At 32.7% G+C, this 19938-nt stretch overlaps 3 protein-coding genes across 3 annotated transcripts in view; 1 reads left to right on the top strand and 2 right to left on the bottom strand.

The window, feature by feature from the left end:
* The window catches only part of LOC125839130 (cytochrome P450 CYP72A219-like), a 96642-nt gene that overhangs the window by 36283 nt on the left and 40421 nt on the right, over positions 1-19938 (bottom strand). The gene's annotated exons all lie outside the window — the stretch shown is intronic.
* On the top strand, positions 2960-8794 carry LOC125839132 (cytochrome P450 CYP72A219-like). The gene is made up of 6 exons (XM_049518106.1): positions 2960-3158; positions 5772-5965; positions 6221-6438; positions 6970-7217; positions 7807-8191; positions 8268-8794. Exons 1-6 carry the CDS (start codon positions 3073-3075, stop codon positions 8691-8693), a joined length of 1557 nt encoding a protein of 518 aa, XP_049374063.1. The 5' UTR covers positions 2960-3072; the 3' UTR covers positions 8694-8794.
* On the bottom strand, positions 8983-18736 carry LOC125839126 (cytochrome P450 CYP72A219-like). Its single transcript, XM_049518094.1, has 6 exons — positions 18514-18736; positions 17763-17867; positions 11773-11990; positions 10804-11039; positions 10047-10437; positions 8983-9420 (listed from the first exon to the last, which is right to left on the bottom strand). The coding sequence occupies exons 1-6, from the start codon at positions 18734-18736 to the stop codon at positions 8983-8985; spliced, it is 1611 nt and encodes a 536-aa protein (XP_049374051.1).

Here is a 19938-nt window from a genome sequence, read left to right as displayed (position 1 = left end):
ATCATCCCTTCAGAAGAAACTGGCATCTCATTAACAATCGATGCTTTCTTTGCAGGATCTCCGATCTCTTGAACTTCAACACATTTTTCGGGTGCATGACTCGCTTCTCCATCTAAAAGTCCTTCCATTCGATCCATCAACTAATCGATTCTAGACTCTTGGTGTTGTACATGTTTTGTCAATCCTTCAACTAACTTCGTCAGATTTGCGAGCTGTTCCTCAGAGGAAGAAGTAGCAGCCACTATTGTTTGCATGATCATTGGAGATGTAGAAGAGTAGCATGGATTGTCGCGTAAGTTGATCTTCAGCGGACTCACATTACGCGATGCACGTGGAGGTGATTCGTTAGTTGAATCATAGTTCTCCCTTGTGGTAGAATTCTTGGAACCAGATTGCTCAAGTAGAGCCAATGTCTTCTTGATCTTTTCAGCAATACTGTTTCCTCCTTCCAAAGCATTTGTGAAGGAACTCTCTCTTTTTAGAGTTGAAGACCCAAAAACAAGAGTTGATGCGGACGACACTTGTAGTGTTTGTTGTCCTAGCGTAGCAACTTTGTTTCTCGTAACAACTCCGAAACTTCCAAAGGTAACATCAAGAATGCCTTCAACTTCAGTAGAGAACTTGGAGCTAGTGGCCTTAGAGGCAATTGATCGAGAGTTGTTCTTCATTGAAGTCATCTCGATGTTGTTTGATGCTTGAAAAGTTGAGATGAGAGGTAGAGATCGTCCCACTGGGCGTGCCAGAATTTGTAGACAATAAAATTCGCGTCGAGAAAACAATAATCAAGAACGGAAAATTATAGCAACAATCGTATTTATTATTTCAAAGTGCGAGTGTTACAATCTCTATGATCCCTCTGAATTCGCCTTTTCAAATATGATTCAAGGGCTTTAAAGCTTGTTCTTGAATCTTTGATGAATTTGAACTTTGAACTTTATCTTGATCTTGACTTTTGCTTGAATTCAAGGGTTTCGAGCTTGTTCTTGAACCTGATAGTCTTGATCTTGATCGTTCTTGAACTTGAATGCTTGAATTCTTAAACTTGTAGCTTTATAGAGAATTTTATGGCGTTTGTACCACGGATTTTCTCTAGCTTCTTGTTTAGAATTTTCTGTCTTCCTTTTGAATTATGAAGACCCCTATTTATAGTTTTAGAATAGAGGAGTTGTGATTGGAACATGATTCCCTTCGGCCAATCAGATTTAAGTGACATGGCATATGGGCTTTATGGAGCGGACTTGTCATCTTTGACACATGTCATGATCCTATTGGCTTCTTGTTTGACTTGGCATGCCACTTCATTTGCCCACGTGGCACCAAAAAATGGGCCTCCAGGAAAATATGACATTGGACTTAGCAAATTGGGCTCAATCTACTGTAGCCCAAATCAATTAATTTTGACTTTAATTAAATCCATATTTATTGGACTTGAATAATTAACCCAATTATATTAATCAATAATTATTTGGACTAATATATTTATGAATTTAATATAATTCGAATCATTTTATAAATTTATATTTAATAAATTTTAAATGATTACAATTACAAAATATTCAACATTTTGATCCATTCAAATTTACTTAAGCTCGTTCGTTTAACACCTCTAATTACAGGGCATATTCATAATGTTTACAAAAATGTAATAGCTTTTGTTTAAATATCTATAAATATTTAACTATGAACCGAATTATTATCATACGACTTATCTAAGTAAAGTTAATTAGGGATTTTGAAACCAACACGGAACAAAACTATATCATGTAAAGTGGTCCATCCAAATCTTTTATAAACACGAATCTATGTGAAAAATTGTTTTGAATGTGAATTGTGAATTGTGAATTTGTGAGGTTGTGGAGCTTCTAAACCTATAATTCTTATCCAAATTGATATTTACATTTATTGTAACAAAAAATGCAGAACACATTTGTATAATATATATTTATTTCACTTGTTATTGTGAGTTATATATTATCCCCTCTAATGAACCCTTGACTCGAGTAAAGCATATCAATTATCAATATATGTAAAGTAAATATAATGGTGAAGAATTCATATTGAGAACAGATGGAAAAGAGCATCATAGTAACAATAAATAATTAATATGATAATATATCAAGGCTAAAGAGACACTAAAATCGAAGAACAAGATAGTAGGAGAGTAATAAAAATAGGTCATAATACATAAATGTGCCCTTTAATTTGACCTCATTTTACATTTATGCCCTTCAACTTCACAAGTAGGCACTTAAATTTGTATTAAGTTGAACAAGTAGACACATGAGTCCTATGTAACATAATACACGTAGGACACAAATTGCCATGTAGGATGCCACGTAGGATGTGTGTGTCTATTTGTTCAATTTTCTACAAGTTTAAGTGTCTAATTGTGCACTCAATATAAGAAATTTAAAAATATTATTTACATATATACTACTTTCTCCATTTTATATTGGTTGTTCACTTTCTTCTTTATACGCTTCTTAAGAAATCATAAATAAAAGGATAGCTTCACTGATTTACCCCTTAAGAAAAACTTTTTTAATTCTTTATAAACCTGTTTACACTTTCTAAAAGAATTAATAGTAAGAATAAAATGAAAAAAATGTAATTAATTATATCTTGAGTTTGTAAATTAACAAATAAATTTAAGACCACATATTTTTAAAAAGTAAGGTAGACAATATCACCCTTCTAGAAAGATGTCTTTGTCACTACATCTGTATTATTTGTGGTGGAAAACAAGAGTTCTCTTGTTATGTTCAATTGACTAATTAAAGAGTCACATTTGACCACGCATCATGTATCGCCAAAATCAAAATTTAAAGTTTATGAGTTTTAAATTTTAAAATGACAACTTCAAATATATTAATATAATTGAATTCTAAATTTAATATATATACACGTTTAATAATACTTGTAATATAAACACGTTATTTAAACAAAAGCTATTGAGGTCAGACGAACTTGTATCTATACTTCTACCTCCGCCCTCGAATATGAGGTCCCTTCTTAACTTACACATTATAAATAAGTCATTCAATTCCTTAGGGGAAATATATACATAAAGTAATGGAGATTGTTGCTTACTACTTAGTTTCATTTTTATTAACAATAACTATAGTAATATATGCATGGAAGTTGTTAGATTGGGCATGGTTTTGTCACGCCCCGAGCCTACACCCTGGGCGGGACCGGCACCCGGAGACCATTTCTAGCCCCAAGCGAACCCTTGGCCTGGCTTTCTTAACTCAGCGGAAACCTCAACAGAATAACTCAATGCAATGCAATATTACAAAACAACTTAACTTATAAAATATGGCCATAAAGGCAACTCGAATCTCAAAATAGAATATTTACATATATATATATATAGATGAGAGACTCAAAACTAACTGACTGACTGTCTGTCTGTCTATCTATGAAGCCTCTAAATTACTGAGATGGATGTTGGGACAGACCCCGCAACATCCTAATAAGACAACACTAAGAACACAAAGTAATAGAGTCCTCCGGAAAGCAAGGAGGCTCACCACTGACTCTGGAGTGCTCAGCTGGATCAACGACGCACAGGCTGCTGATCTGGGATACCTGGATCTGCATCATGAAACGATGCAGGCCAACTGGCATCAGTACATGGAATGTACGAGTATGCAAGCTGGAAAGCTAAGCAACAACGGCTAGAAGGAAACCTGGGAGAAACTGAATAGCTTACCTGGCTCAACTCAACTCAACCTGACTGACATTCTTTCTATATAAGGCAATTTAAAACAAGTGCGATATAAAGAAAGACTGTTTAAAACATGTTATAAACTCTGTGTGTATACAAAGATACAATAAGCTTGAAATGTATATAGAAATACAATGAACTGATGTATATAAAAATACAATAATCTCTGAGTATGAAAATACAATAACTGCTGTGGGAGTTTCTCTAACCGACAACCATCACATAAGAGCTATAGTGATGATACAGCGATCGACCTCACGCTGCCAGAGCATCTTATACCCGGCCAAAAGTATAAGACCTGAACTGCCTAATGGATCCACTAGTCTAATCTGAAAAGGATTCATCTAAAAAGTATGATCCTTTTCTACCCATGGTGGCTAACATGGTTCTATGGGGGCTGTGGGTTCTTTGAACGCTCCCCCAACTCGGTGCTCGATACTACTCCCAAAAATGTACTGGCTCTTATGTTTTTAAAACATATTTATTCCTGCTGATATGAGATAATTACTCAAAAACTAGCCCGAAGGCTCTTTGGAGAACATGGCTCATTTCTTACTTAAATGTAAAAACATTTAGAACTTCTTTGGGAAGTACATAGTTCCCTAATAACTTTGGAGAAATGGACTCGACTCCTTACTCCTTACTTTACTTGAACTCTTGGCTTGATGTGAAACTCTTAACTTAACATGAAACTCTTAACTTTTGACTTGACTTGAAACTCAATACTTAACTTGGAACTTGAGCCTTAGAATGAAGTTAAAACGCTCAATGAAGACTCTTGGAAAACCTTAAAGACTTGCTTTGACTTACTTACTTCTAAGCTTGACTTCACTTGACTTGGAAACTAACTTCACTTGAATTGGAAACTAACTTCACTTGACTTGGAAACTAACTTCACTTGACTTGTAGTTTTTCTTGACTTTTGGAAGTACCTTGGAGTGTTGGAAACAACTAGGAAACATAGGTATAATACCTAGGAACATGTATAAAAAAAGAAATGGTGAATGAAAGGGAAGGATTGGTGTCCTTGGCACTAGGAGAGGTGCAACAGCCCAGCCCCTTTTTCCCCAAAAATCCGACTTTTTCCCCTTGTTTCTTTCCAATTCTAAACCCTCTCAACCTCAAGGTTTCAGCAGCAACACTTAGAATCATAAAGACCCTTATTATACAATAGATTCAACTCAAAAATCACAGCCAGAAATCTGTACTAAATCAGCAAGAACTTCAACACAACACCACTACAACTTCAACAACCAATAAATCTTCTCTTGGAATTAAAAACGAGTTGGTGTGTGGGGGTATGAACCAACCAACACTAAGGATCATAAAATCCCTCAATATACAATAGGTCACAACTCAAATACACAGCCCAATCCTGTCCCACAACCAACAATAACTTCAACAACACAACTAACAACATCAACAACAACTAACAACTTCAACAACAAATCCAATCTCTTCTCAAATCATAAAAACGAGCTTGGTATGTGGGGGGAAAGGATAAACCCACACTAAAGACTCACATACCTTGATAGGGATCACCCCCGACGAAAATCCACAATGATCTTGACCAATCTTGTTGATCTCCTCTTTCTTCTCTTCTTCTTCTCCTTCTTCTCTTCTTCTTCTCTTGAACCCTAACTCTTTCTCTTTCAAAATGGGACAGAATGATCCAAATATCAGCCTAATACAACAATATAAGCTCAAAAGAAATGATTTGTGAAAAGACCAAAACGCCCTTAAATTTCCGGAACGGAATCCCTGCCAACTGCCCAACTTTCAAAGATCATAACTCGCTCATACGAACTCGGAATTGAGCAAACTCAGTGGCGTTGGAAAGATCGTTCCACAAGCTTCGAAACCATAACTGGAACTACTCCTAACTCATCCTGATCTAGGAGTTATGACTGCTCAAAGTTGGCCAAAAACTCACTGATTTCCACACTTAGCCAAATTTTCCAGATTTTAAATTTTTCCAAAAATGACTATTTCCAAATTTCAAGCTTCTTCATATTCATTTTTAAATTGTCGGATGTTACAGGTTTAGGCCAAGGAAACTAGAAAAGTGCCTAAGAAAACAAGGTCTCAAAGGGAACTCTTACAAATTAATTTTTGGAGATCTCAAAGAGTTAGCCAAAAGCTTTGAAGATGCCAACTCCAAGCCATTGAAAGTCTCTGATGATGATATATGTCCTAGAATTGTTCCTTATTTTGTTGATACAATCAAGAAACATGGTAAGATTTGTTTTTGTTTCTCATCTAATGGTGTTCTGTTTACCTGTTTTGAGGTTCGACTAATTCAGATTCTGACTGAGAAGTCTCACTCATGAGACTCCATATTCCCAGCCCCCAGGGCTCGAATTCAAGAATTTTAATTAAGAAGGGATGAATACATTAAAAGTTTAGCTAAGAAATTCGTTGTTAATCTATCACTAAATAGCTCGTAGCTAACATGACATATTGACATAAATCCATTATAAAATTTTACAGGTAAAAATTGTTTTATATGGATTGGGCCAAAGCCTATGGTATTAGTAAGGGAAGCTGAGGTAATAAGAGATGTTTTTAACAAATATGTTCTCTACCAAAAGCCTAAATCAACTCCCATCACCAAGTTGCTAGCACAAGGAGTTTCAAGCTATGAAGAGGATAAATGGGCAATGCATAGAAAAATCCTCAATCCTGCTTTCCATATGGAGAAGATTAAGGTATGTTCAACCCCTCCGTCGCAATATATGTGATACACTTTTCTTTATAGACTGTTCCAATAAGAATATCATCTTTCTATTGTTAGAAAGAATTTAACTTTGAAATTTCTCTTTTGTCATTAGTGAAATAATTTATAGTCGCAAAAATGCTTAAGGTTTGTTTTATACCATAAATTTCAAGTTTGTCTTTCTTTCTTAAACTTTCAACTAAGGGGCTTCCCACACTTAGCTTATACAATAAGTATGTTGTTTCCAATCCCCTTTGTGAAAATCCTGGCTCCTCTACTTTCGTCTATATGTATGGCTTACATGTGAAAGTTGAAGATATGTTTGAAGTTTTAACTGTTTATACTTTTAAATAAGATAGTCACACATAATTCAACAAAAGAAGTTTCTTTACACTTGTATTGATTATCACAAATTCATGATATGATATGATCAACTCTGCTTTCATTCTGTTTTTTTTTTTTTTTTTTTCATTTTTTGTTCCTTTCCATGACTTGCACTAATGTGTGGTTTACAAATGTGTAGAGTATGGTTCCAGCAGTTCATTTGAGTTGCACTGAAATGGTGAGCCAATGGGAGGAGTCAATCTCAACGAAAGGAACATCTTGCGAAATCGATATATGGCCTTACCTTCAAAGATTGACTAGTGATGTGATTTCTAGAACAGCCTTTGGAAGCAATTATGAAGAAGGTCGAAAGATATTTGAGCTTCAAAAAGAACTAGCCCAGCATGTCATTGAAGCTACTCGTACCTTATATATTCCAGGATCAAGGTAATAAAATTAAACCTTTTTTTCCCCGAATTTAAGTTATGTACAATGACAGCATATAATATCTCTTAGGTTATAAGTTATCTCACTACGAAAACTCAGGAATTTAGTTTGAAGTTTGTTGCTAATCCATCGCTAATTAGCCCATAGATAACATATTTCTTTGCTAATCCGTCATTAAATAGGATTAGCGACAATTTTTCGTTGTTTAGAGTAGAAGTTGTCCGTTGCTAATTCTTGTTTATTTTTGGGATAAGGCACAAGTACCCCCAAACTATGATTGAAATCCCAGAAACACACTTTAACTAAACTAAGGTCATATTACCCCTTGAACTCATTTTTTGTAATGCTTGTTATAACACGTTAACATACACTAATATTGTAGAAATTCCTTACGATATAACCTTTCTTTCCCATATCTATGTCCAAATAGTATCAAGAGAAGAAGTCTAAAAAGGATTACTAATCCTTAACTTTTCGAGGAATCCTTCACCACTGGTTGTGAATGACTGATTTTTGCAATTTTTTCGACCTTGGAAAATAGTGATTATTGACGATGAAATACATGTTTTTGTGTGTTAAACTAATGTAGGTTTTTGCCAACTAAGAAAAATAGAAGGATGAAGGAGATTGACAAAAAAGTTCAAGCAATGATTAGAGGAATAATTGATAAAAGAGTGAAGGCATTGAAAGCAGGGGAGGCCAATACTGATGACTTATTAGGCATGTTGTTGGAATCCAACTTTAAACAAATTGAACAACATGGCAACAAGGATTTTGGTATGACTACGCGAGAGATCATCGAGGAGTGTAAATTGTTCTATTTTGCCGGACAAGAAACCACCTCTGTATTGCTTGGATGGGCTATGATTTTGTTGAGTAGGCATCCAGACTGGCAAGCTCGCGCTAGAGAAGAGGTTTTGCAAGTTTTCGGTGATGGCAAACTAGAATTTGATGGATTAAACCTCTTAAAAATTGTAAGTTTATTAACATTTTACCTTCTTTGACACACACATACATATATGTTCTATGTTGAACTCTTTTTAACCATAGGTGACAATGATTTTGAACGAGACGTTAAGGCTATATCCACCAGTTGATGCAACTAGTCGAAAAACTACAACCAATACCAAGCTAGGGGAACTAAGTTTACCAGCTGGAGTGATGCTCTTATTGCCAATAATTTTATTGCATCATGACAAGGAAATATGGGGCGAAGATGCAACAGAGTTCAAGCCAGAGAGATTTAGTGAAGGCGTTTCAAAGGCAACAAAGGGTCAAATGACGTTTTTCCCATTTGGCGGAGGACCTCGGATCTGTATTGGGCTAAACTTCGCGATGATAGAAGCAAAGATGGCTTTGGCTATGATTCTACAACACTTCTCCTTTGAGCTATCTCCTTCTTATACACACGCTCCGCAGTCTGTAATAACTATTCAACCCCAGTATGGTGCTCCTCTTATATTGCATAGATTGTAAGCTATAGCATAATTAAGTTGTAATATTTTGCAGCTTTGGTCTTTACTTTTGTTCGATAATAAGTCTACATTATCTTATACATGTAATTTGTTTAGGTTGAATGATCGATGTTAAGGAATTTTTCTTAACTAGATTTGTCTCATCTTTTTTATATAGTCAATGTTAAAGCTACATTACCAAATTCACCATGTGAATGCTATTAATTTGGTTGACCACATACATTATGAGACGCGAACTGGTCAAATTCCAAAATAACTATTACTATGCCTCGATTTCAAGCAAGTTGAAGTTACTCAGACTTTACAACTTTACGTAGTATTACTTGTGCTCCATACTGAGCTTGGAGTGTCACCACAAGATAAGGAGCATGTACATAAGATGGAGAAATGTCAAATGTAAAATGTTGTAAAAACATGGCAAGCGCGATTTTAGCTTCTAACATAGCAAAGTTTTGTCCAATGCAAACTCGAGGACCAAATCCAAATGGGAAATAACCAAATTTTCCATTTGTTGAACTTGCAACACCTTCACTAAATCTTTCTGGGTTGAATTCATTTGCGTTATTTCCCCATATTTCTTGGTCACGATGAACGAAAAGTGTAGGTATATTGACTTGAACTCCACAAGGTAAAGTTATATTTCCCAATTTTGTTGTTTCTCCAAGGACTCTTGCAAACATGACTCCTGGTGGATATAGCCTAAGAGTCTCAAGAAGAATCATATTAACCTGTGAAAAAAAGAGATCATGTCAAATAAGTGGATTGAGTTACATATATTGGACAGGTTAAAGTAAACTGAATGTGCTATAACCCGTCCAATATTTGAGTAGTTAAGGTGAATTCGTTTATGAATCATAACACAACCAACCTAACTCGGGAGAAATTAATTGACCACTTTTCGATGATCCCATTTTTTAAAAATAGCAATATTCTGAAATTTGAAACTCTATGAAAATGACAATATTTCAATTACATGTATGAAAAGTGTCTATATTACACCAACATGAAACTCTATGAAAATAACAATATTTCAATAGGAATTCACAAAATATAGCAATATTTTGTGAATTCATATATATCTACATATCACGATTATAAGTTTTCTTATAGGTAAATTAGAGTGTAAATTAGCCCAAACTAACATAAGCTTTTGTATGAACTAATTTTTATTTTTTTTTTGGGGGGGGGGGGGGGGGGGGGGGGGTTGGTAGGGGATGGGATTCAGAGCGACCCTCACATCCCATATGAACTAACTTAAGATCAAGTCCAACCCGCCCAAGTCTAGGTGAGTTTGGGGCGAATTATATGATTATGGGCTTAATTTGACACCGAAATTTAATGAAGGGAAACTTACAATTTTTAATCGCGATAAATCATCAAAGTCTGGGTTTTTGCCACCAAGAACTTGTAAAATCTCTTGTCTAGCATGTTCTTGCCAGTCCAAATGCTTAGACAATAAAATTATTGCCCACATTATCAGAACTGAGGTAGATTCATGCCCAGCAAAATAAAAAAACTCACATTCTTCAATAACTTCCTCCATACTCATCCCCAAATTCTTGTTTACACCTTCTTTAATTTGCCTCAAATTCGATTCTAATAATACTCCAAGTAAATCATCGTAACTAATTCCAGCATTTTCTCGCTCCATTGCCTTCAACCTTTTAGTAATAATACCTTGGATTGAACTTCTCACTTGTTTAGCAATCTCCTTCACCCTTCGATTTGTTTTAGTCGGTAAAAGACTATAGTAAAGTTAAAAATAAAGTTGTCAATAGACATAGGAGTACGACTAATTTCACGTATTATCACTGAACTTCTTTTTACTATTTTTGTGAAGTTTCAAAATTAATTTGTCACTTTATTAAAATAGTGAAATTTTGCCTATATATATTATAAGTTTCGTTTGTCACATTAAGTAATCAAAATTAATTTATTGATATAGTGTATAAAGTTAGGTGACTTTATTGTTATACTAGTATACAAAGTTAAGTTACTTCAAAATAATTTTATAATTTTACTGTTACTGTGAATAAAGCTCAATGATTATACATGAATTTAACCTCGTAAATTATATATTACACAATCTATGTATGTAGTGGTAATTTTACCTTGCTCCTGGAAGGGGAAATGATTTCATAACTAGCTCACTGAGTTCCATTTGAAGATCAAATATTTTTTTACCTTCTTCATAATTTGATCCAAATGCAGCTTTTGAAAGTGCATTTGAAGTCAAAATTTCAAGATTTGGCCATAAATCCAACTCATATGATCCATTTTCTGTGACAATTTTCTCCCATTTCCTCACCATGTCACAACAACATGAGTAAAATATTGGTACCATAATCTACGGACAAAATAAACAAAATTTATTTTCTGTAACAATTTATATTTTTAGATGAAATAATCACACAATACTGAATGAATAACTTGTATGTATAGTCACTCGATTATAAACAAATTATCTACTAAAGTCATTTATGTTTGTTTTGTATCATTACAGTAATTCTGGTTAAACTAATTTCTCATAAAATTATTATAGCTGAAAAAACTAAAAGGATAGAGCTACATAAACCTCTCTTCAAGTTTGGTTTCATAATTGCTTTCTTTGTGATTTATGATATTATACTTGTCTTCTTTATTTTAATTTTCTTTGGAAAAATTATTTTTAACCTAATTATCATCATTATAAAAAATATAATTTTGCTATTTTTCCATTATAATATATTTTTTAATTTATTTAATATTGTAAATATCCTTTTCTTTAACCCATCCAAATCTGGTCCAAAACGCTCATTTGACTGAGTCATACACACTTCAATAAATACTACCCATTCCTCCCAATTTAAGAGTCTTTTTTTTGGTATGTCTCAGAAAGAGCCAACTCTTTCTATATTTAGTTAGTTTTTCAATTTCAACATTACTAAACATGACAAGTTTAATATTACACTATTTAAAAGACTACACATATCTTTAATTTAATATCATACAATTAAAAAATCTCTATTTATTTCTTAAACACGGTAACCAGTCAAACTAAGACACTTAAATTAGTACAGATGGTGTATAAATTAACTAACCTTAAGCTTTTCAAGGTGAAAAGCAGGATTGATAATTTTACGATGTCTTGACCAAATATCCTTGTTAGCTGTTGCTAATCCTTTAATTAGTAGCTTAATTATGTGATAATTCTCTGGCTTCACAAAAATGTAAGGTTTTGAGAAAATATCCTTCACCATTTCAGCATCATTGATTAACACAACTGGTCTGGGTCCAAACCATGTAAAGGCAATTTTACCTGAAATAATTAGTGTTAAACTATTTTAAAATAGCTACAAATAATAATTCATAATAAATAAAATTAATAATGTGAGATTTTTTAAAAATATTGGCTTTTTGTCTCAAAAATTAAATTAAAAATTACACAAATTTTATAGTGTTAAGAGCTAATTACATCATATCCATACTCTTTTCCAAATTACAAAAAATTCTTAAAATTTAAGAATTTCGGATACATCACTCAACGTCCCGATACATCATGTCTCGGTACATTACCTTTGTTGATACAAGACACACCTATCCCGATACATTACCTTTGTTGATAGAAGACACACCTGTCCCGATACATTACCTTTGTTGATACACAAACACACATGTCCCGATCGATGCTCGCTCCCTGATCATCGCGTAAGAGTTATGTATTCGATAATAAGAGAGAGAGTGAGGAAAATAAAGATTTTTGTAATTTTTTCAAATAGTATGGAATGTATGGTAAAATAAGTTGTGTATATAGTTTATAACAGTATCGTTTGTTTGAATATGTTTCTTGCCGTTATAACATAATAGAAACGCCGGTTACCAAAATAAACTTGATTATTATAGTAAAACATTATTGTTATAGAGAGATTTGACAATATATCGAAATTGAAAAATTTTGAGCTATACTTACCATATTTGGTGAACGTTTTATGGAGGAGAGGAGAAACTCTTTGTGCAATATCATGAGAGAAGTTCATTGGTTTAGACTTTGCTTCTTTAGAAATCATATAACCTTCTTTCAAGTCTCCAAAAAATAATTTGTATGAGTTTCCATTTAAACCTTGTTGCCTTAGATATTTCTCTAATTTCTTTGGTTTTAACCATAACCAATTCAAGAATCTCCATGCACAAATCCCAAGAAAAATTGCACAAATTGATATTGCAATTGAGGTGAGTATTATTTCCATCTCTATGGTTAACTATTTTGTTTTGGAATGGAATATACATAGATCACCTCTGACCCCATTATATTTATATATATATATATATATATTAATTTGATTAAACACAAAATTTTTAAAAAAAATAAGAAAAACTTCTTAATTATCTTGTTACCTTAAACAAAAAAATGTGTAATATAAAAGAAAAATTCTTGGATCTTGTGACTATCTTATATAACAAACTAAAAAGTAAATAAGACACATAAGTGAAACAAATAAAGTATAATTTTTGCACTTGGGATGAATATTCTCATTCCATTACACATGCGTACTCTTTACGTTCAAATTTAGGTAGTACCGTTTGTCCAAATATGAAGTTAAAAAATTAATTAAAATGTATAATTTAAAATAAGTATTATATTTATAATTACAAATTATTTCATTAAATATAAAATAGAAATTTTAATAGGTATAGCTATTTAGGACAAAAAGGGGATGTGACCACTAGAACCGGAATTTTGTTTTATTTGTAGACATTATCTTCTGAAATGGTCAATAATGAACCTCATTCTCGAAATTTTAATTGTTAATTTTTAAAAAGGAAATTAATTAAAAGAGGTTAGCACACAATTTAATTATTATTATGTTTTGATTTAGTGTTGATCTGAAATTTTGCAAAAATATAACTTGTTCCTCTTATTGCTAATGCTATTTAAGTAGATGATTTTTTAGAAACAGTCTCATTACCTCCACCAGATAGCTATAAGGTATGCGTGCAGTGCTCTATTCTTTCCAGATTCATTTTATAAAATTTCACTATATTATTGTTGTTCATTTCCAAAATGAATTCTAGTTTTTACTTGAGAATATTATTTCTGAATAATAATATCACTTAATAGCCAGTCCTAGACAAATGGACCAATAAGGGACGAATTCTAATAATATACAGGCTGGCAAGAAAAAAGAAGAAAAACTAATTATAAAGGCCGGCAAAGAGAATTATTATATATAAAAAAACAAATCTTCTATATACTAGATATTCATAATACATATTTGGAATTAAATTTATGCAGGGCCGACTCAACAACATTAGGGGCCTAAAGCGAAACTTAAGAGAGAGATCCTATTTTTTTTTTCCATCATATATATTTTTATTTAAAATCTACTTTTCTAGCTATTTTAGATGTGAAGTCATTAAGTACTGTTTTATAATCAATTTATTTTAATAATTTCTTTTCAAATGATAATATAAATAATTCATTCAATCTTTCTTAAGACATTGTTGATCTTATAGAAGATTTAATCAATTTTAATTTCGAAAAAGCTTCTTTCGGCTGAGGCAACAGTTACAAGAACTGTAACATTATTCTATAAGTAATATGTGTATTTGGAAAGGAATCAAGTCTTTTTATTTGATTGAGTATTTTCATTAGATTACTATCTTCTACTTGTATTATATATTTCTCTTAACACTTTTAGTTCAAAAAATAAATCTAAATCATCAATATAGAATAACTATTATGTATTAAAGAAAGTTCAAGGTTAAGACAATATTTTTTAAAATTCTCATCATCTAGTGATCTCAATATTTACCACTAAATAAGAATTCAAAAATAGTTTGATATGCTTCAATTGTTTCAAATCTATTTTGAAGTGAAAAAAATAGTTTGATCTACTCTACATATATATGTAAAGTAATCAACTCTAATTAAATTATTTCTTACGAAATTCAGGTTTATATTCATCTCATATGCAATTTCCTTAGTAGAAATCATAGCACTCATAGTACATATAATTTTATTTTTTTTAAATAACATATATATAAGTAATTATTTTTTTTGAAAATGGGGCCCTCAAAAAATATGTGGCCCCAAGCGATGCTTTAGTGACCTAGGGGTTAAGACGGTCCTGAATTTATGTTTGCACATTTATTTAACTTGATATAGGATTTTATATATATATATATATATATATATGATTGTAATCGGAAATTAGTAATAATGATTTATACAAGTATTAGTTATAAATAATTAATAGTGCAAAAATTGTAATAAATGAATTAGTTATTGTGAAGGATTTGGTTACTTGTACAACTTTCCCTAAGTGTTGGTTTTAGTTAGCATCTGTTAGTTAGAGTGAAGTAGAATATTCAATTATGTCCTTAAAATATTTGAAATTGTGCAGATATGTACTTAGTTTATAGTTAAATCTATATACGCCCTTATCACTCAATTGGTTCAAATATGTCCTTAAATTACTGAGGGCATATTTGGACCAACTATAGAGTAGCAAAGATATATTTGAGCTAAACTATCAAAGAAGGGCATAATGGGACATTTCTAGACCTATTTTTTCGTTTATTAAATAATTTGAAATCACATTTTGACTTTAAACCACCAATTAAATTGAGTCGTATGTTTGCTGTCTCTAGTCAATATTGAGCGGTTGGAAAAGAGTGTAGAAGTAAAAAAAAAAATTAAAAAAAATCGTATGATAATAGTAATACATTGAAGAATTTTCCATGAGGTCCCTCTTCATGTTGATTGAAGAGGGTCGAAGTAAGACATATACTGATCAAACTAAAGGTATTAGGCACAACACACCTTTTTGTTCTTCGAGATAATTGCATTTTGATTGCATAATAGCTGAAAATAGTCCAATGATTCTTCGAGATTTATCTAGAAAAGTCTAGAATAGCCTAGTGTAGTATCTAAGAAATGTGTAGATGTTCTAGATAATTTAGATATTTATAGTAAAGTATAGAATAATCTAGATTCTTGTTAGACAGTTAAAAGATGAGGGTTTCTAGATTTCTTTTTATAGATGTATCTAGAATAGTTTCTAGAAGCATCCCTACACAAGTATAAATAGAATAGGGGTGGCCATTGTCATTTGTATTCAACCCAATTTGAAAGCAATTAAACAATGTTCTTTCATAACAAAGTTCTCTTATTTAAAATACACATTCTCCTTCTTCCTCTTCTAAATTGAATCTTTTGGTCTTAGTTAACGATCTTGGGCTAGCAGAAGGTTTCTCGATTATACCTTTCTTCTGCTTTTCTCTACACCAAAGGAATATCATTCAAAAGTAAAGAACCAGGTAGATTCATGAAATTTGAGGTTGATGGTGTTGGGGTTATTTGCCCTGATTTCTTACCATAAATAAGTTTTCCTTTTAGGAAAAGATTTTAATATTTTGACTAGTCCTTTTCTTGTAGGAAAGGTTTTAGGACTCTATAAATATAGGCTTGTTCCTTCTAACTTATTAGCATTCACAATGTAGTCCTAGGGTTTTGAGAGTTGCGATTATGGGGGAGAATTTTGTGTACCTCCTTGTATTCCGAGTGAATTGTTTGAGGTTGTTTCTCTCTATATTTTGTACTCTCATATTAATAGTGGATTGCTCATCTCCTTTGTGGACGTAGGTCGATTGACCGAACCACGTTAAATCTGTCTCTTTTGGTGTGTTTCTCGTTTGTCTTCTTACTTGTGGTCTTTCGAGGTTTGCTTTGCTAGCTTCCGCATTACACCTGCTTATTTCGGTCCTAACAGATGGACACTTAAGGGTTGTATCACTGGGAAGGATCATCTTGGACAGGGGATGAACTATTGACAGACTCCATTGCAGACTGCGGATATCCAACTGTGTGCGGGAATTACAATGAGAAGTTTTGCTTTTTGATCGATGGAAACGAGAGAGACGTGAATTGTTGTGTGTTTGTGAGTTTCTAAGGCAATCCAAATTTGATATTTTATAGCCCAACAGAAGTTGTAACCTAGTCAATGAGAAGACAATCACGAAGATTAGACTCATACGTCGTTGGATGATATAGCAAATCAACGGGTGGATAATGATGTTGATACATTTAATTGCTTTCAAGGATTATGATGACTTTGTTGAAAAAAGAAAGATTGTATATGATTAATTTATTTTTTTTTAAAAAGGATTATAATGAGTTTGTTGCCAAAAAAAAAAGATTATCATCATAATCCCTTTCTTTTTGGCTACAAACTCATCACAATCCTTTTTTTGGGCAATAAATTAACTATAATTCTTTTTTTGACAACAAACTCATCATAATTCTTACAGGGTTAAATGTTACATGTGTTAGCATCATTATCCACCGTTGATTAGTTCTTTCATCCTATGAAGTATAAGTTCAATCATCGTGATTTTCTTTTCATTGGTTGGGTTATAACTCGAGCTATAACATATCAAAGTGGGATTGCATAGGAACTCACTTCCACACAACAACTCACTTCTCTCTCGTTTCTATCGATCAAAAAACAATTATTTTTTTTGGAGTAGAGGAAAAATAACAAATGAGAGGCAAAGGAAAAACCTTGGTTCCGTTTCTACAAAAAAAAAGTCTCATCCCGCAACAGCAAAGCCGGTCTCGAATTCCCAGTTGGTTATATCGCCCGGTTCCTCAAAGCCGAAAAGTACGTCAAACGTGCCGGTGACAAAGCTCCGGTCTTCCTTGTTGCTGTGCTTGAGTACCTTGAAGCTGAGGTGAATTTTGTTACTATTTCTTTTTTGATATCTCAAGTATTTGAATTTTACATATTTGTGATTGTTTGTAGGTACGTGCTTGAATTGGCTGGAAACGCGGCGAGGAGTAACAAGAAGACGAGGATCATTCCAAGGCACATTCAGTTGGCTGAATGTGCCTTGGAATGATCCTCGTCTTCTTGTTACTCCTCGCCGCGTTTCCAGCCAATTCAAGCACCCACAAAACAATCCAGATATGTAAAATTTAGAAAATTGAGATATCCAAAAAATAAAATAGTAGCGAAATTTACGTGTTGCTCAAGGATTCAAGCACAACATCAAGGAAGACCAGAGCTCCAACACGACACATTTGGCATACTTTCTGGCTTTGAGGAATCAGGCGAGACGACTGATTGGGATTGGAGACCGGCTTTGCTGCTGCGGGAGCGAGACCATTTTGCAGCAATGGAACCAATGGTTTTTCCTTTACCAAGCATTTGTTATTTTTAATCTACTGCAAAAAAAAAAAAAAAAAAAAAAGAGAAGAAGTTTTGCTTTTTGATCTATGGAAACGGAAGAAAAGTGAATTGTTGTGTGTATGTGAGTTCCTAAGGCAATCCGACTTTGATATTTATAGCCCACAGGAGTCATAACCCAGCCAATGAGAGATAATCACGAGGATTGAACTTATACGCCGTTGGATGAAAAAGCAAATCAACGGTGGATAATGGTGCTGACACATTTAATTGTTTTCAAGAATTATGATAATTTTATTGCAAAAAAAGTATTATGATTAATTTGTTGCCAAATAAAAGGATTATTCATTTGGATATTAAACCTCAGATCATTCTTGTTGACCATTTTGTGTTTTTCATAATTCCTTATTATTAATAATACAATTTCAGTCTTACTATAGAAATGTTAGTTTTTTTTTTTGGTAAGTAAAGATTTTATTACTACCAAGTGATAATTACAAAGCAAAAAAAACTGGCAGGCAATGGACAACCCCATGTCTGCATGCTCCAAGACTTCCTCTTCTATCCTATACAAGCAATACTATGTAAATACAAGCTAATTAGGATAGTAATTCAAGCTCTCTAACATCCTCTTTAGCCTACTATATATTGTACCTCTTTTATGTATCTCTTGGACCACTCTTCTCAACAGAATATTAACTTCAATTTTCTGATTTTGAAAGATCCTTACATTCCTCTCATGCCACAAAGCATAGATACTACATGCCAAGGAGAGCCTGTAGATATCTGCAGCTACGCTACCACTATTTGCATGTGTACTAGCCCAGTGAAGCTCCCCTGTCCATCCCATAGCTTTTCTTCTGATCCCTTGCCACATTAGTAGTTTTTCCCATACAGTTGCTGCATATGATCATAGGAAGAATAGATGTTCGATTGATTCATCCTCATTGCAACATAAGGGGCATTTCTTGTCCGCTACCGTCATCCACCTGGCCAATCTGTTTCGTGTGAGCAATCTATTCTTAGTTTTGTTCCCAGTCTAATTTACTTATTGAGTATCATGAGCCATTTCATTTTGAACAGCTGAATGAATTACCTCCTTCTTTTGAAGGTTTGGTTCCACCTGAGTGGGCTCTGTTGGAATGGTTATCGGTATCGATAGAGTGACTCAATGTAATTAGAGGCCTAAAACGAAATTTCAATTGGAAGCCTAATATAAAATCCAAACAAACTTCATATGTATTTATTTGAAATATATTTTTCTTGGACTATTCAAATGCCAATTATTACTTAATATTTTTTTATAAATGATTTCTTTCAAAAAATATTCTATTATTAGTTTTAAATATGATTTTATCAATTCAACATTGAAAAAAAATATTCACTGATGTGATCATGATATGAATGGTTAACATAAATTAAGTAATAAGTTGATAAATTTTAATTAAAGATAAAGAGTTAGAGCATAATGAGGTTAAAAGAGGATAAAATAATATATATTTTTTAAAAAGATACTTTTTATCATAAATAATTAATTTTTATATTAAAAATTGACACATAATTTATTCTTGACAAAAATTTGAGGCCCCTAAAATTGAAGGACTAAGGCATATGCCTTAATTATCAAAGCATAGAGCTGGCACTGGATATTGATTCCCCGGGAGGAGATCCGCCGTCCTCATCCAATTGGGAGCTGGGTGATTTTCAAATATATTCCTACATGGATTTTTTTTCTTAATAAAAAAAAAATATTTTTTTTTTTCATTTCTGTTAGAGGAAAAGGAAAGGGCATATCTATGTGAGCCGCTTCAGCTCTAAATTGGAAAGTTAAAGGGTATATCAAACCCTTTTCTCTTTTTCAATTTTAAAGATTTTATTCTTGAATTTCACATATTTTCGCTTCCGTGTTATTTTCTTTATTTTTATTCAAGTCATGCTATTGTTGTCAGCTTTATTGGGGTTTATCAGTATTAAAATGCTATTGTTGTCACAAATGTTAGAATTTTGTTATATTTTTCTTCCTTTTAACTCTACACTAAGAAAAAGCACAACAACAGGACAAAAAAAAAAACTGATGGT

This window comes from Solanum verrucosum, unplaced genomic scaffold (assembly GCF_900185275.1).
Source record: "Solanum verrucosum unplaced genomic scaffold, falcon-dt-bn FXZP01000526.1, whole genome shotgun sequence".
Lineage (NCBI taxonomy): Eukaryota > Viridiplantae > Streptophyta > Magnoliopsida > Solanales > Solanaceae > Solanum > Solanum verrucosum.
This window is presented reverse-complemented; position numbering and strand designations above follow the sequence as displayed.

Bases quoted from the DNA above. Each gene is read 5' to 3' on its own strand.
- LOC125839132 (XM_049518106.1), top strand. From the start codon at position 3,073: ATGGAGATTGTTGCTTACTACTTAGTTTCATTTTTATTAACAATAACT. The intron at 5,966-6,220 runs GTAAGATTTGTT...AAAATTTTACAG, and splicing joins TGATACAATCAAGAAACATG to GTAAAAATTGTTTTATATGG. The intron at 6,439-6,969 runs GTATGTTCAACC...ACAAATGTGTAG, and splicing joins TCCATATGGAGAAGATTAAG to AGTATGGTTCCAGCAGTTCA.
- LOC125839126 (XM_049518094.1), bottom strand. From the start codon at position 18,736: ATGTGGCAAGGGATCAGAAGAAAAGCTATGGGATGGACAGGGGAGCTT. The intron at 17,868-18,513 runs GTACAATATATA...TGCTTGGTAAAG, and splicing joins CCAAGAGATACATAAAAGAG to GAAAAACCATTGGTTCCATT. The intron at 11,040-11,772 runs GTTAGTTAATTT...TTTTGTCCGTAG, and splicing joins TTCACCTTGAAAAGCTTAAG to ATTATGGTACCAATATTTTA.